Source organism: Pediculus humanus, genomic scaffold (genome assembly GCF_000006295.1).
Source record: "Pediculus humanus corporis 1103172108319 genomic scaffold, whole genome shotgun sequence".
In the NCBI taxonomy this organism is placed as follows: domain Eukaryota; kingdom Metazoa; phylum Arthropoda; class Insecta; order Psocodea; family Pediculidae; genus Pediculus; species Pediculus humanus.
The window spans coordinates 493,740-508,974 of NW_002987888.1; the positions used below are offsets into that span (position 1 = coordinate 493,740).

Sequence of the window (15,235 nt, forward strand, 5' to 3'; positions counted from 1 at the left end):
ATTAATTGATTCTAACATTATTTTATTTAGAACTGTTTGTGGAACACCGAACTACATTGCCCCAGAAATATTGAATAACTTGGGTCACAGTTTTGAAGTTGACATGTGGTCAATTGGATGTATTCTGTATACTCTTTTAGTTGGAAAACCTCCTTTTGAAACGAAAACTCTTGAGGATACATACAAACGAATTAAAGATTGCAATTACACGATACCAAGTCAGTTTCCTCGTGCGGCTGAAAATTTAATTGTTTGGTTACTTCAAATCGATCCTTCCAAACGTCCCAATGTAACTCAATGCCTTGAACACGAATGGTTTTCTGGATGGACTCCTACTTCCCTTCCTCCTTCAGTTCTTATTTCTGCTCCTAGATTTACAAACGTTGAGGATGGTAAAATTACAAAAGGAGCTACGCGTAAACCACTTATTGAAGTTAATTCTGGTAATTAATTTTAAAAAAAAAAAAAATCTTAATCTCAGTTTTAAGAACTAGAAAAACCTTAATTTTTTTTTGGTCAACAGAACAAGTCGTCGCTTTATCTCCAAAAAAAAATAATCGCATGAGTTCTGCATTAGCCGGAGCATCGAACAATGCAATGGTAACACAATACGAATGTAGAAAACATTTGCAGAAACTTGTCGATCAATTATCTTCCGTATTGAAAAGCCAACCTTTTAGTAAGGAATTAAATAATTTAGAAGACTGCGATCCAGCTGCACAACCCTTGATTTGGGTTAGTAAATGGGTCGATTATTCTGATAAATACGGATTCGGATTTCAATTAATCGATGGTAGCTGGGGCGTCTTTTTCAATGATACTACTAAAGTCGTGATGTTGGCAAATAATTTGTGAGTGGAAAAAGAAAAAGAAAATTTAAAACGTGATTAAATTAATTTTCAAAGGGAAAGTAAAATAAAATAAACTTTTAAATTTTAGAAACGTTCACTACATTGATCGAGATGGTCGAGAAGAATATTTTACAATCTACGATCATCCGGTTGAATTGGAAAAAAAAATTAAACTTTTATCCTATTTTAAAAAGTACATGCATGAGCATTTAATGACTGCTGGAGGAAACATCGAACGTGTGCCAGATCCAGTTTCAAGAACTCCTTATCTGTATCAATGGTTTAGGACTTCTCAAGGCGTATTTATGTGCCTAACGAATGGAACAGTTCAGGTTTATAAAAAAAATACTTATCAGAGTTGAGCCATTGAAAAAAAAAAAGGGGGGAAAATTTATTAAATTTAATTTTACAGGTAAATTTCTTGGATCACACAAAAATTATTATGTGTCCTTTAATGGATGCCGTCACTTATGTTGATGCCGAACAAACTTTCCGAACGTACCGTTTTTCAACAATCAAAACTCAAGGAACGAGTCAAGCCTTGTTTGACGCATTACAATATGCTTATCATAAATTAAATTTCAATTTAAAAGCCGGTAATTCTCGAAAGTAGTGAAACAATTAACATTTACAAAAATGTATTAATTAATCGGGGAAAATTGTTTCTCACTTTTAAAAAATTCATTTTCTTACAATAACAATGAGCCAGTAAATATTTTATATTTAGGCCCGTAATCAATAATTATCGATTATCAGTTTTTCTAATTACTTTATATTATTTCTTTTAACCTTTTTTTTTTTTTTTTTTTTTTTTTTTTATTATTTATAGTATAAAATATTTAATTTTTAATTTTTCCCAGAATTTTTTTTTTTTTTTTTTTTTTTTTTACACTATTGATTTTTTGCAAAAAAAAAAAATAATAATAAAAGGTTTTTTTTTTTTTGGGGGGTAATTCTTGGAATGAAAAGAATTGTTTTTATTATTATTATTATTTTTTTAAAAAGTAATTTTTTTTTTTGAGTTAAAAACAAATTTTAGGTTTATACCGAAATGAAATTTCGTAATTTTTTTTTTTTTTATTGTTAAATCAGTATAAATTTTAAGTGAAAATTAGATTTTTTTGGCAAAAAAAAAAAAAATTTCTTATTTTTCATTTTTATTATTATTATTATTTTTTTGGATCAAATGTATTTTAAATTTGAAAAAAAAATAAAAAATTTTTAATCAAACAACAAAAAATTTTAAATTTTTTTTTTAATTTTTAGTCAAATAAAAATTGAACTATTTATTTATTTTTTATTTTTTTTTAATAAAGATTGGGTTTTAATTACGTGATATAAATTTTACATAATAATAATAATAATAATAATAATAATGGTAAAACATAATAAGGAAAAATAATCGATAAGTATTAAATTTAATAAGTAAATATAATAAAACCACTGCGATTTATTAAATCGTAGTATATTGTATGTCATTGTTAATATTTTATTAATTGCCATTTAATTAAACCAATTTATGTTAGTAAAAATAACGGTTAATTTTTATTTAAATAAATCGATTAAAAAAAATTTTAATTTGGTTTTCATTAACAAAATTTATTTTATTTTTTTTTTTTTGAAGATGTAGAAAATTAAATTTTCTTTTATAAAATATTGTTCCCGAGGGAATTACACGGGGAATATTTAAGTCCGAGGGTTTATTCATTAGAAAATACGAAATCTCTCAAATTTAAAAATTTATTCCCGCGTTAGGATAAGAGAATTTTAAACAATTTTTTTTTTTTAAGGTACTCGTCGTTATTTTTAGGCAATGTAAAATAATGATAATATAATTGTATTAAAATACATATATAATGATAAAGGATTAAATAAATCCTTTTTGTCTGTATTTATTCCAAACATTGTACATTTCATTAACAGTTAATTGAACTTTATTGCACGATGGAAGAGAAATATTTTGTTCATTATCACAAATCCACTGGCAAACATCAGGAATAAATTCTTCAGAACTTTTAGTTTTATACTGGGAAACGGAATGATAATCCCTATATTTTAATTGAATTGTTTTTTGCAATTTATTTGTTGATTTAAATGTATTTATGTTGGGGTTACGATAGTGCGTCACGGATAAAGATGATAGCCAAATCCCTAATGAAACATCTTCTCCTTGAAATTGATTTAAATATTTTGCATTGTTTGCTATGTAATTAGCTATTTCTTTATTTATAACATATCCACCCCCGCAAGGGAATGAAGGATATGATGCCGATCTGTATTGACTCTCTCTCCATTTACCTAAAAATGATGTCATGTGTTATTTTTCCTTTTTAAAAATTTTTTTTTGAGTAATTGTTTTTTTTTTTTTTTAACACACACCTGCTCTTTGCACTTTCCAAAATTCTCTAAAATAACTCCACCACCAAAATTTTGGTGTATTCAAACCAGAGGAATATGAAAATTGAACATTTTTGTTATACCTTGGTCTCATTTCAATAATTAATTCCTTTCTAATAATTTCCAATTGATGGTATACCCTTAATAAATCAATGAAGGAATCATCATCGGTTTTTAATATATAATGAAAATAAACTGATTTAATTACACTGGAAAAGAAAAATTTTTTTTTAAACATCATTTTTTGTATAAAAATAAAAAAACATTGATATGATATAATGATAAGTACCTTTTGTAAAATTCAATCATTTTCTTAGTTAAATTTCTATAAACATCAATTGTATTGACAAAAATAATATCGTTAAAAAATTTACTTTCATTAAGTAACTCTACACTCAATCTTTTATTTTGCAAATACCAAGTTTCAAGTCTTTTCTTTTTATTTTCGACTAAAGTTTTAATTTTATCTGTGTCTGAAAAAAAAAAAAAAAAAGGTACATGTTGTATAATTGTCGTTTTTATTTCACATTGAAAAAGTAAATATACCTAAAACTCTGTAGGCCATAAGAACATAGGTACAAGATTTTTTTTTGAATGAATCTGGTATGAGACCAGTGGTGGTCCATAAATTATTTATTGTAATTACATTAGGACCATTTTCCCAAAGAGCATTTTGACAGTTTGGAAGTAATATGCTATCAATATTTTCTGCTTCTATTTTTAAATTAACTTCGGAAAATTCTTCAAGCGTGACAGGTGTTATTGATTGTAATAAAATTAGCGATTTTGTATTTCTTAATTGTCTTTTATTAAATGTGACTGTAGCTAAAAGATTACTATTATATGCAGAGAATAAATTAACTGTAACATTACATTTGAACCTTACAAGAAATTCTCTCAATATCCCTAATTTTGTTATATTAATTTGACTTCGAACATAAAACCCAAAGCCAGTATAAAATGGAATTGGGTTATAATGAATTTTTGAATTATTTGAAATTTTCATTGTGATAAATTCTGTTTCTTCTGTTACATCTGTAATTGAGAGAAAAAAAAAAACAAAAAGTCATTTCATTAAATCTGACTAAGACAATATTTGTAAGTTACAACTGACCAGAAGCTAGGGAAAATGGTTGATTGATGCATGTATATGGATCGGGTCTATCAATAACTGGAACATGACAAATTTCATTTCCTATAATGAAAAAAGATGAGGCAGATAATCCTGAAATTAATTTTAACCATGTTTCTCTTAAGCTTATTCGCTGCTTAAAATTTTCAGGAGAAGATAGAATTCCAATAATAAGCATTTTTTTTTCTTTAAATACCAAGTAATCGAGCAAATTTTTAAATTCATAAACAAATATAACAGATATGACAAGTACAATAACACTTGGTATTAAGAGTTTTTTTATAATTCTGTCATCCATTTTTTTTGTTTACAAAAAAATGGCGGTTCGATAAAAAATTACAGAGAAAAATGTAATTTAAAAAGTAATTTTAAAAAGTTTTTGTTTTTGCTCGAATCATTCATTAATATTTTTCGATAAATATTTAAAAGTATTAAAATTTATTAATTAATTGTAAATTTTTGCATTTTTAAAAGTTTTTTTTAAATAGTTGTAAAGTGCAAACTTGACGTAAGTAGTGGTTGCCGGGTTACCTGTCTAACACAGAAACTTGATAAACGTAATATTAAGTTATAAAAAAATAAATTTCGAAAAATGGAATTTCAAGGGGAATCAATTGATATGATTGAAAGTGATAATGTGGGTCCTGGACAGGCTTTTGCTCATTTTATCGTTATGGAAGAGTTAATTGACAAATTAACAATATTAAATTACGATCAGGAATTCGTTAAAGATTTAAAAATGAAATCGCTCAGTAGACATTATTTCGCTATACAGACGAATCCCGGAGAACAATTTTACTTATTTGCGTCATTGGCGGGATGGCTCATTCGAAAGTGCGGGAAATCTTTCGAGCAACCTCAGGAGTACGACGATCCTAATTCTATAATTTCAAATATATTTGATATTCTTCGAAGTTTGGTAAGTAAAATTTTAAGGCTAAATTAAAAATTTTCTTGGATTAATTTTTCATTTAAATATAAATTTACAATTTACAGAATATAAATGTTAATTTTCCCCCTAGTAGAATAAAACAGGGTTTTGGGGAACATGTAATATACATATTAGATCAATTAGCTGATGAAGCAATAAAAATTTTAAATATTAAATGGTCGCAGTAAGTTATTTAAAATGTTTTAGAAATGATTTACACCACACATTGTAAAAATTTTTTAAATTAAATATATCATTTTATTAGCCCAGAACTTGTAAAAGAAGTTGAAGAAGCTGTCGAAGAGATTGAAGATGAAGCCGAATTAATTCTTGAAAAAGTTGAAGAAGAAATGGCTACCTTCTTTTGTGATGATGATGATGATGAAAGTGCCATTAATCTTGAAGATTTGAGAAATATTCAAATTTTCAAAGTTTGTTAAAATTCTTTATTATATTGTTTTAAAATTGTAATTTCTTTATTAATTTGGTAAATAATTTAAACAATTTTTTAGGATTTTCAAGAGAATCAGCAAAAACCTGAAGAAATTTTAAAGTCGAATGTTACTAGTGAAGAATGGTTGGTCGAGTTGGAAAGAGTATTACCTCAATTAAAAGTTACCATTAAGACAGGTAATATTATAAATGGGTGTATTTTATACTTTTAAATAAAAATTTTTTTTATAAATTGTATTTTATAATTTAGATTCCAGAGACTGGAGAAATCATTTAGAACAAATGCAAAAATTTAATTCAAGCATTGAAGAAGTATTACCCGTTACCAAGTCTCAGTTAGATAAATTGCATGGAGATATCACCAACTCGTTAGCTAAAATATCAACTCGAGAAAAACATATTAATTCTCAATTGGAGCCATTATTGATTAACTTTAGAAATAATCAGGTACCATTTTCTTTTTTTATTAATAAAAGATAAGAAATCATTAAATTTCTTCTCATCAATCAGATAATAAATAATACAAAATTTAACAGGAAATTTTTATGTTATAACAGGATGAATTAAGTAAACTTACAGAATTATATAAAAATGCAAATGAAAAAATGACAGAAAAGTCTAAAGTTTTAACTCAAATCACAGAAGAATTAGAGCACATAAAAAAAGAAATGGAAGAAAGAGGAGCAAGCATGACAGATGGTGGTAGGAATTCATTTAAAAATGTTAAACATGATTAAAATTTTTGTTTTCGAGCATTAAAAATTATTTTTTTCTTATTCGTTTTCAGCACCTTTAATTAATATAAAAAAAGCAATAGCAAAAATTAAAAATGAAATCATAGAGCTTGATGTAAAAATTGGTGTTTTCGAGAATGAAATTCTACAGCAAAAATTAAAGGATAAAACATTTTATCAACAAGACATTGATTCTCCTACTTTTATATTATCATAAACTTACTCGCATGTTTTAATGGTAAGTTTTTTTTCTAAATACTTTATTATATACTCTTTTCCAATCTACTTTTTAAACTCTTATCAAACTCTGTTGCATTTGACATTAATCAATTGTAGATAAATTTAATAGTATGTTTTGGCCTAGAAATTTCTGTTTAAAACAAAAAAAAATTTTCAAAATAATTAGGAGGAAAGTAGTTTGTCGGTTGGTTAACAAAACTTATTAATATTTGAAATATTTGAGTTTATCAAAACTTTGTCTATTGTTGAATAATTTTACCAAATTTATTTATACATATTATTATTATTCACATTATCATAGTTATATTTGCTGATGCCTACGAAACGAGGAAATAATAGTATTGACGTTTAATAATAATCTTGTCTAATTTATAAAAAGCTATAATTTTTTTTATATGATAAGATATATTGGACATTGACCAACACACACACACACAAATAGAAATAGGAATCTTATTTTCATTGACAAAACGTATTTATACAGTTAAAACACTGTCGGTGAAAAATTTTTGCGAAAATTATAATTTTCTCGCGAAAGGTATTCTAATCATATCGTTTCGTTTATTTTTTTTTTTTTTTTGTTATCGTGATTTATAAATGGTTTTAGTTAATTAAAGTGTTCATTATTCGAAATCGTTAAACACGCCGGGGTATTAGAATATAAAAAAAAAAAAAGGTACAACAAAGGGTAAACACGATGCCTAGATGGTCTTAACCTTAGATTTGTGATTTTAATTTATTTTCTGGCTCGTAAGTGTAAAAAAAAAATTTTTTTAATTAAAAAAAAATGGGGGGGGGTTGTTGTTAATAATTGTATCGAATAGAAACTCCAATTTCAATTATTATTAATAATAACTATTTTTTTTTTGAATGAGGAGGCGTAATTGTAATCATCATTTATTAGCCGGTAAATTATTCGTTTAAAATTTACAATCTTAAAAAAAAAAATAGGAAATTTTCCATTAAGAAAATTTTCTATCGAATTACAATAAAATGCTTTGAATTCAAAAAAAAAATGAAAGGTTATCAATTTTTTAAAATTATGTTCAGTCGCAAATTTTTAATGATTTATGGTTTTTTTTTTTTTTTTTTTTTTTTTTTTTTTTTTTTTGTTATTCGGTTGTGTAAATCGTTGTGGCACAAAAACTTAATTATTTTTCCCCCAATGCGTGAAATTTTCCGATTTAAATTTTTCTTTTGTAATCGTAATCGTATACGAATTTCATATTATCCAATTAAAAACCGCCTTTTTTCGCGTTCATTTATTTTTACCGTATTAATTAATAGGAAAACGTTTTTTAATGGCTTTATTATTTATTTTTTATTATTATGTCGAATATATATATATATATATATATATAAGGCTTAAACCTTTTTTTACTTATATTAAAAAAAAAAAAGGAAAAACTTTGCATGATTTTACAGCACGCATGCGCGTTTATTATTTTTTTTTAATATAACATTTTCCGGCCAATGATTTGCAATGCCATTGATTTGCATATATATGTTTGTGTGGAAACGTTATTTAATGTGATTTAATATTATGTCTAAACAATTACAAAAAGAAGGCGCGAGATTATGGATCCATGAATATTTCACGGTAACCTTTTTTAGTTTTTTAATTTTTTAATTTTTTTTTTTTTTGAAAAGCCCTGTAAATGTGCGTAAAAGAGTCAAAAAAAAAAAAAAAAACTAAATCTTGCGATTATTTACATTCAATTAATTACATAAGGGAAACAAAAGTATTAGGGGAGTATAAATAATAAGAGTGAACGATTGTGTTTTTAAATTCATAAAAAAAAATAATAATAATAATTAAAGATGAGGTGGAAAATAATTTAATAAATAACACGCACACGCACACGCACATACGCATTATCAAACGACGTTAAGGTTGATAAACCCCCTCCCCCCTAAAAAAAAAAAAAAAAAAAAAAAAAATGAATTTTTTTATTTACTTTATAATTTTTAAATGACTTTTTTTATAATAAATCTTTGATCAGGCTTAAATTTTAAATCAGGTTATTTCCTGCTTCTCTCTCTCTCTTTTTTTTTTTTTTTTTAAATTAATAACTATGTTAATAATAATAGGAAAAATAATGAAATAAAATAAGTAAACAAATGGTTATCGATAGATTAATTAATTAATTATTTTATTTATTTATTTAAAAAAATTTTTTTTTCTTTTCTTGTTACACGCACAAATATAAGAGAACGAACTTGTAGTTATTTTTTTTTTTGAGATTAAAATCAGGTTTACAAATATAAACCGTTTAAAAAAAAATTATTTGATTCGATTAATAATAATAATAAAATTTTTATATTAAATATATATTGGGTCAAGTATTGCTAAAAGCGATAAAGAAACACACGTTGTCCACGTGGTTTTTCCACTACAATGTCAAATCTCGTTTATGAAATTTTTTTTTTTTTTTTTTAATTTTTGTCCGGTTATAAACGGTTTCGAATGAAATAGAAAATTATTTTTCACGCTTTTCACTTCAAAGTTATTAATTAATATAAATTATTAATTAGATCAGTCGAGACTCAAACGTGTAATTTTTAAAAAATTTAAATCATCTCGAAAATGAGAGATTTTTTTTGTTTTTTTTTTCCTTTCGATGCCATTCGGGTATTTTTTTATATATTTAATTACATTTTATTATTTTTCCTTGACCGTAACCTTGAAAATCTCATCAACTTTTTTTTTTTTTATAACATTTACTACCAAGCATCATCTCTGTTACACGACGCGATGTACGCCATTCTCTCGAGTTAATCCTCTGGAACGGATGCTGGAAGATCATCCTCCATTTTTTTTTCTTACTAAAGCTCCGTTTAAGCGTTATACGGCTCGGTTACATCTTGTAAGACTAATTTTTTAAAATTTATTATTATTAACGGATAAAATTCGTCGTGAATAATCTCGTTCTTATTGAGTATTATTAATAGATTAGCGATGGATTAACGAATGAACGACGGTTTATCTCGTGCATGCATACGAAAATGAAAGTTGTTTTATTATTATTATTATTATTATGCAGCCGTTTACTTTCGTTTGGATATTACAATAAGAAAACAGATTGTTTTGAAATATTTTCGGACATGTTGTGGTGTCCGACGTGCGTGTGCGTGTGTGTGTGTGTGTAAGGTCCGCCGCGTTATTGATCATTTAAATATTTTAAAATTTAATTTTTAATCGAAAGAATTTTTTTTTTTTATTTATAAATATCAACAATTCTAAATAATTATCACGAAAAAAAAAAAAAATTTAACGACGATTCGTTCGTTCGTTCGTTCGCTGGAAATGATCGTAGACGGAAGGACAAAATAAATAACGAAAATCAAAGGTCAAAATTTTTTTTTTTTTTTTATATCATAATATTATTATTATTATTATTATTATTATTATTATTTGAAAAAAAAATATCTATGATTTAATCAAAAGAAAAAAAAATATAAATATTTTTCGATTCGTTAATACGGAAAATTTATTATTATTATTAATTGTGAATTCGTCGCGAATTGAAAAAGTTATTTTATATAATAAGAAAATGTTTCGAAATTTAAATTAGTATCGTTTTGATTTTATTTTTTTTATATATATTAATATCGTGAGGTATTTATTTATTATTTTATAATTAATTTTAATAAGAAAAAATTATTATTATTATTCTGTTAATGATTTTCGAATTAAATAAATAAATTTCCGTGATTTTTATCGATTGTGTTTGGGGAAACGTTTAAAAAAATTGTTTTTTTTAAGGTTTTTAAATATTATGAGGTATGATTATTATTATTATTATTATATTCGGGTATTAGGCAAAAGGAAGTAATGCTTTTTAGGGAGGAAAAGGAAGGAATGGGGGGGAGGGAGGGGAGTAATAAAAATTTAAAATAATTATTTAAAATTTTTTATTGTTGTAGAGATTTAAATAAGGGCCCTTAAACACTGCATGGAATTTTTTTTGTTTTTCTTTTTTGAATTTCATTCTTCCATCAAATTTAAATTTAAATTTTAAAAAAAATGGCGGTTTGTATATATTTTTCCTTTTTTCTTAACGAAACGATTTTGAATGATATGTATGTAATGAATGTATATATATATGAATTGATTTGATGGGGAGGCTGTTTGTTGTGTACTCATTTATTTTTAATAAGAAAACCGTCTTTATTTGTTCTTTCGAATCGAAATCAACTTGTTTACCATATTATTAAATATACTGTTTAAAGGCAATATTGATCATGTCATTAACTTTTTCGACCTTTCAACTTGTTGTCTAACACAGGTTCAATGGGTTATCATGGTATATACCAACAATATTCACAAAAAAATAAAAAGTTTACTAGAGTTGGCAAGCTTTGCCAAACGTCTCCCCATTGCTATTATTATTATTATTATTCGAATTTTTTATTTTTTTTTATTTTTTTCGAATGGCGGATAATTTATTTTAAATAATAATAATAATGATAATCACGTTTTGCTTTTTTTTTTTTTTTTTTTAATATGTCGGAAACACCGACAGAGAAATGATTTTTTCTCAATTATATTTTTATCTTGTGTGATTTATAAGGAAACGCCGAATAGGGAATTATTATTATTATTATCATCATCATTATTATTATTATTAGTATTATTAATATTATTATTAATATTATTATTATTATGGACACTCGACAAACACGACAAGGCTCTTATTTGTCGGGGTTTTTAACCATTTATCATTTTATTTATTTATATATTTATTATTATTATTTTTATTATTATTATTATTATTATTATTATTATTAACATCAAATAACGAATTTTTCTTTTGTATTTTTTTTCCGAAAAAGAATAATAATTTTTTTTTTTTATCTAATTTTTTGATAAGAATCGTTATCGAAAAAATTGTAAAAAGCTCAGTCTCTTCCTGAAATAAAAACCCATGTTAATCGTTTTAATTTTTATTGAAAAATTTTTATATTTATTTATTTATTTATTTACTTATTTATTTACTTATTTTATTCATCGTGTGTTTTTATCATTTGCGTGAAGTTTTCAATCAATAATTATTCTTATCTTAATTAAAACAAGAGAAATAATAATATTTTTAATTGTGCTAATAATTTTGTATTAAAAACAAAAAAAAAAAAAAAAACAAAAGCAGCTGACTCGACAAAAGGTTAAAAATTTTTATTTTATTTTTATTTATTTATTTATTGTTAAATAATTTAATTAATTATTATTATTTTGTATAAAAATTATTTATTGATTAGATTTTTTTTGGGGGGGAGAAAAAAAAAATCGATTTCGTGTGTGTGTGTGTTGGTTGTATGTACAAAAGTCGTTTTGTGTCACGATCGATCGCGTTTTGTGAAGGTGCAGAAGGTTTTATTATTATTATTATTATTATTTTAAATTTTCCTCGATCGAATTCAGGCATCAGTTGAAAATAAAAACACACTTTGGGAAAATTAAGAGTAGTTGGCATCGCAAACATTGAAATTCAAAAAAAAAAAAAATTAATTTTGTAATTGCACGACAGGAAATGGGAAATGTTTTCCACGATCGATCGATCGATAGATCGATTTATCGATCTTTTAATGTTTTTTCTTTTTTACGGGGTCGGGGGTAGGAAAATTCGATTTTCCACAGTTTTCGACAGTTATATATTCGTTTAAATACAGTTGATGAGACTTCTGGCCTGTTTCTTTTTGTTTTAATCATAACCTATTCAAATGTAAAAATTGTTGCGTTTTCCGGGAAAATTTTAATTGTTTTGTTTATAAATTTAACGGTCGCGAAAGCATTAACATTGTTTTTTTTTTATAATTAGTTTTTTTTAAAGATTTGACCGAAATCTTGATTTAATTATCGTCAATTTAAAAAAATAAAATAAAATTATTATAATATTTAACGAATTGCGAAACTTTCGAAAAATAACACTAATAATTATTATTATTTTTTTTTTCTTCTCTCGAGCTTTGTAAAATTTAAAAAAAGAAAAAAGAAAACAATTCTTCTCTTAAGACTTATTATTATTATTATTTTTTAGGCTTTTCTAGGTATGACGTAAAAGAAAATTTTTTTTTGTAATGAAGGACGAAGTTCTATTTAAAACCTGTAAAAAAAAAATTAATTTTTTCGTATCGTAATAAATAATTGTTTGAATTTTTTTTTTTTTCGCTTTCTAGTTGAACAAAAAAAAAAAAATTTTCCGGGAAAATTTTTCAAGTAGTAGTATATTAATCGTGTAACTAACGAACGGTGTAAATTTTAAACGTGGAACGAGTGAAAAATATTATTTGAAAAGAAAGAAAAAAATAGAAATGAAATTAATATTTTTTAAAAAATTTCGTTTATTTTTAATAAAACGCGAAACCGTGCTGTTGGTGCTGTTGTTGCTCCTGTTGTAATACATATGTACATATATTTTTATTGATGTACGTGTATCATAAGATAAGAAAATGTCACGGAATAAAAAAAAAAAAAAAAAAAAATTATGAATCGTGAGTTGTAATTTTCCATAATTGCAACAAAGTCAAATAAAAAATGTCGTTTGTTCACGAGTTTCACGAGTAAGATTTTCGGTAGGAAAACGAAAAATTTTTTCTTTTGTGTCATGGCGGTGAAAATTTGTCGTTTATCCCTCTCTCCCCCCCAAAAACCACAGAAAAACCGACAAGAGGAAAATTTTTTTTTTTGGCATGATCGTTTCTTAACCTGATTTTTCTTAAACGTGCGGGGAAAATTTTGGTTGTCGTTTGTTTTCGTTTTTTGTTTTCCTCCCCCCCTCTTCCCCCCACGAAATTATTATTATACGCGGTTGTATTTGGGTTTTGGTTTATTCTGCTGCTCCCAGTGATTATTTAATACTGAGTTTTCTTTATCTTTAAAAATGATGTATTTACAATGTGAGCCTAGTCAAATATTTTGTTTGAAGTCCTCTTTTTCTCTGCCTGTTTTTCTTTCTCTCTCTCTCTCTCCCTCTCTTTCTCTCTGTGTATGCGATATCATATTCAAAAAAATTCTCATACGTGATTATACAGTAATCGGTTTCGGTTCAATTAAAAATTTCGTAATTTTCTTTTTTTTTTTTTTTTTTTTGTCTTTTTTTTTTCATCCCGTTTATTATTAAAATTTTCTTTTTTGTTTTTGTTTTTTTTATTTATTTATTGATGTTTTTGTACGTGAAAATTGAATTTTATTAATTATGGAATTTGGTAAAACAATAAAAAAAAAAAAAATGAAATAATTAATGAAAAAGCCTCATAGTTTGTTTGTGTATTATTATTATTATTTGATGAAGAGAGAGAGAGAGAGAACAAACTAATATTTATAATAATGATAATGTTGATGACGACGACGACGACGACAACAACGACAAACGAAATTTTTTTTTTTTTTTTTTTTTACTACATTCAGAAAGAGAGAGAGAGAAAAATATTATTTTGTTTTTATTACGTAATAATATATATATAATTTATTGTCGATATTTTTTATTCGATAAAGTAATTATTATTATTTTTTTTTTTGTCGAACTTTTTACAACGACTCACGTGGTTTTGTGTGGAATACCTAAACGGCAAAAAAAAAAAAAAAATTTAAGGTTCAGGTTTCGATTTAATTTTTTTTTTTTTTGAAGTGAATTTTCAGGTTTTTAATTTTAATTTTAATTTTTTTTTTTTTTTGCGAATTATAAAATGTAAAAATTTTTTACTAGATCGATTCGGAAAATTATCATTTTTGTTGGTGAGATGAAAAGTGAAAAAAATTTTCCATTTTCACAACGAATTTTCAGAAAATTTTCTTTAATCAAAAGTTTTATTTAAGTGGGGAGTATTTTGGGAATAAGAAGGAGACAAAAAATTCAAATACTTTTATTTAATTTTTAATTTTAATGTTTTTTTTTTTAAAAGTTAAAAGTAACAATAATAATAATAATAATTATTATTATTATTGTTAACAAAAAAAATTCGTTGAGGTTAATTGAATCGATTTAAACGTGTGATAGAATTAAATAAAAAATTTTTGTTTATAACGTCAGAATTTTTTTTTAAAATTTTAACTCAGACTTGGCAAGTTATGAGGTATTATTATTATTATCATTATTGTCGTCGTCGTCGTTGTTTTTGTTATTGTTGTTATTGTTGTTATTGTTGTTGTTGTTGTTGTTGTTGTTGTTGTCAACCATATCATTTGAGGCAGTCAAGTTTAGATTATGCGATGTTGAGTTTTTTTTTTTTTTTTTCATTGACGGTTTATTCTCAATTTATTTATTAATGATAACATATTAATAAATAATATGTTTATTTACAATAACATGTCCATTGGCAATAATTAAATCTAATGTACACACAAAATATGATAATAATAATAATTTAAAAATTAGTCAGTTTATTGTTATTTATAAAGAGATAGATAGATAGATAGATAGATGATATATATGGTAGTTTTATCAATTTGTTAATGTCTTACATATATATATTTTGTAGATGTGTAAACAAAAAAATT

The 15,235-nt window shown here is 24.7% G+C and overlaps 3 protein-coding genes across 3 annotated transcripts in view; 2 read left to right on the plus strand and 1 right to left on the minus strand.

Annotated features, from left to right (window-relative positions):
- The window catches only part of Phum_PHUM611910 (serine/threonine-protein kinase PLK1, putative), a gene marked incomplete at both ends in the record, with an annotated part of 3,313 nt that extends 1,849 nt beyond the window's left edge, over positions 1–1,464 (plus strand). The window contains 4 exons of the mRNA XM_002433012.1: positions 31–443; positions 524–851; positions 940–1,183; positions 1,264–1,464. Of these exons, the coding sequence (XP_002433057.1) occupies positions 31–443; positions 524–851; positions 940–1,183; positions 1,264–1,464 (1,186 nt within the window). The remainder of the gene's footprint in view (positions 1–30; positions 444–523; positions 852–939; positions 1,184–1,263) is intronic.
- Positions 1,465–2,718: 1,254 nt separating this feature from the next.
- Positions 2,719–4,678, minus strand: Phum_PHUM612020 (uncharacterized protein; the record flags this gene model as incomplete). The annotated part of the gene is made up of 5 exons (XM_002433013.1): positions 2,719–3,149; positions 3,231–3,457; positions 3,538–3,721; positions 3,795–4,283; positions 4,363–4,678. The coding sequence occupies 5 exons, from the start codon at positions 4,676–4,678 to the stop codon at positions 2,719–2,721; spliced, it is 1,647 nt and encodes a 548-aa protein (XP_002433058.1).
- Positions 4,679–4,972: 294 nt separating this feature from the next.
- Positions 4,973–6,715, plus strand: Phum_PHUM612030 (ift57/hippi/che-13, putative; the record flags this gene model as incomplete). The annotated part of the gene is made up of 7 exons (XM_002433014.1): positions 4,973–5,299; positions 5,377–5,495; positions 5,577–5,742; positions 5,824–5,941; positions 6,015–6,211; positions 6,322–6,466; positions 6,552–6,715. 7 exons carry the CDS (start codon positions 4,973–4,975, stop codon positions 6,713–6,715), a joined length of 1,236 nt encoding a protein of 411 aa, XP_002433059.1.
- Between the last annotated feature and the right edge of the window lie 8,520 nt (positions 6,716–15,235).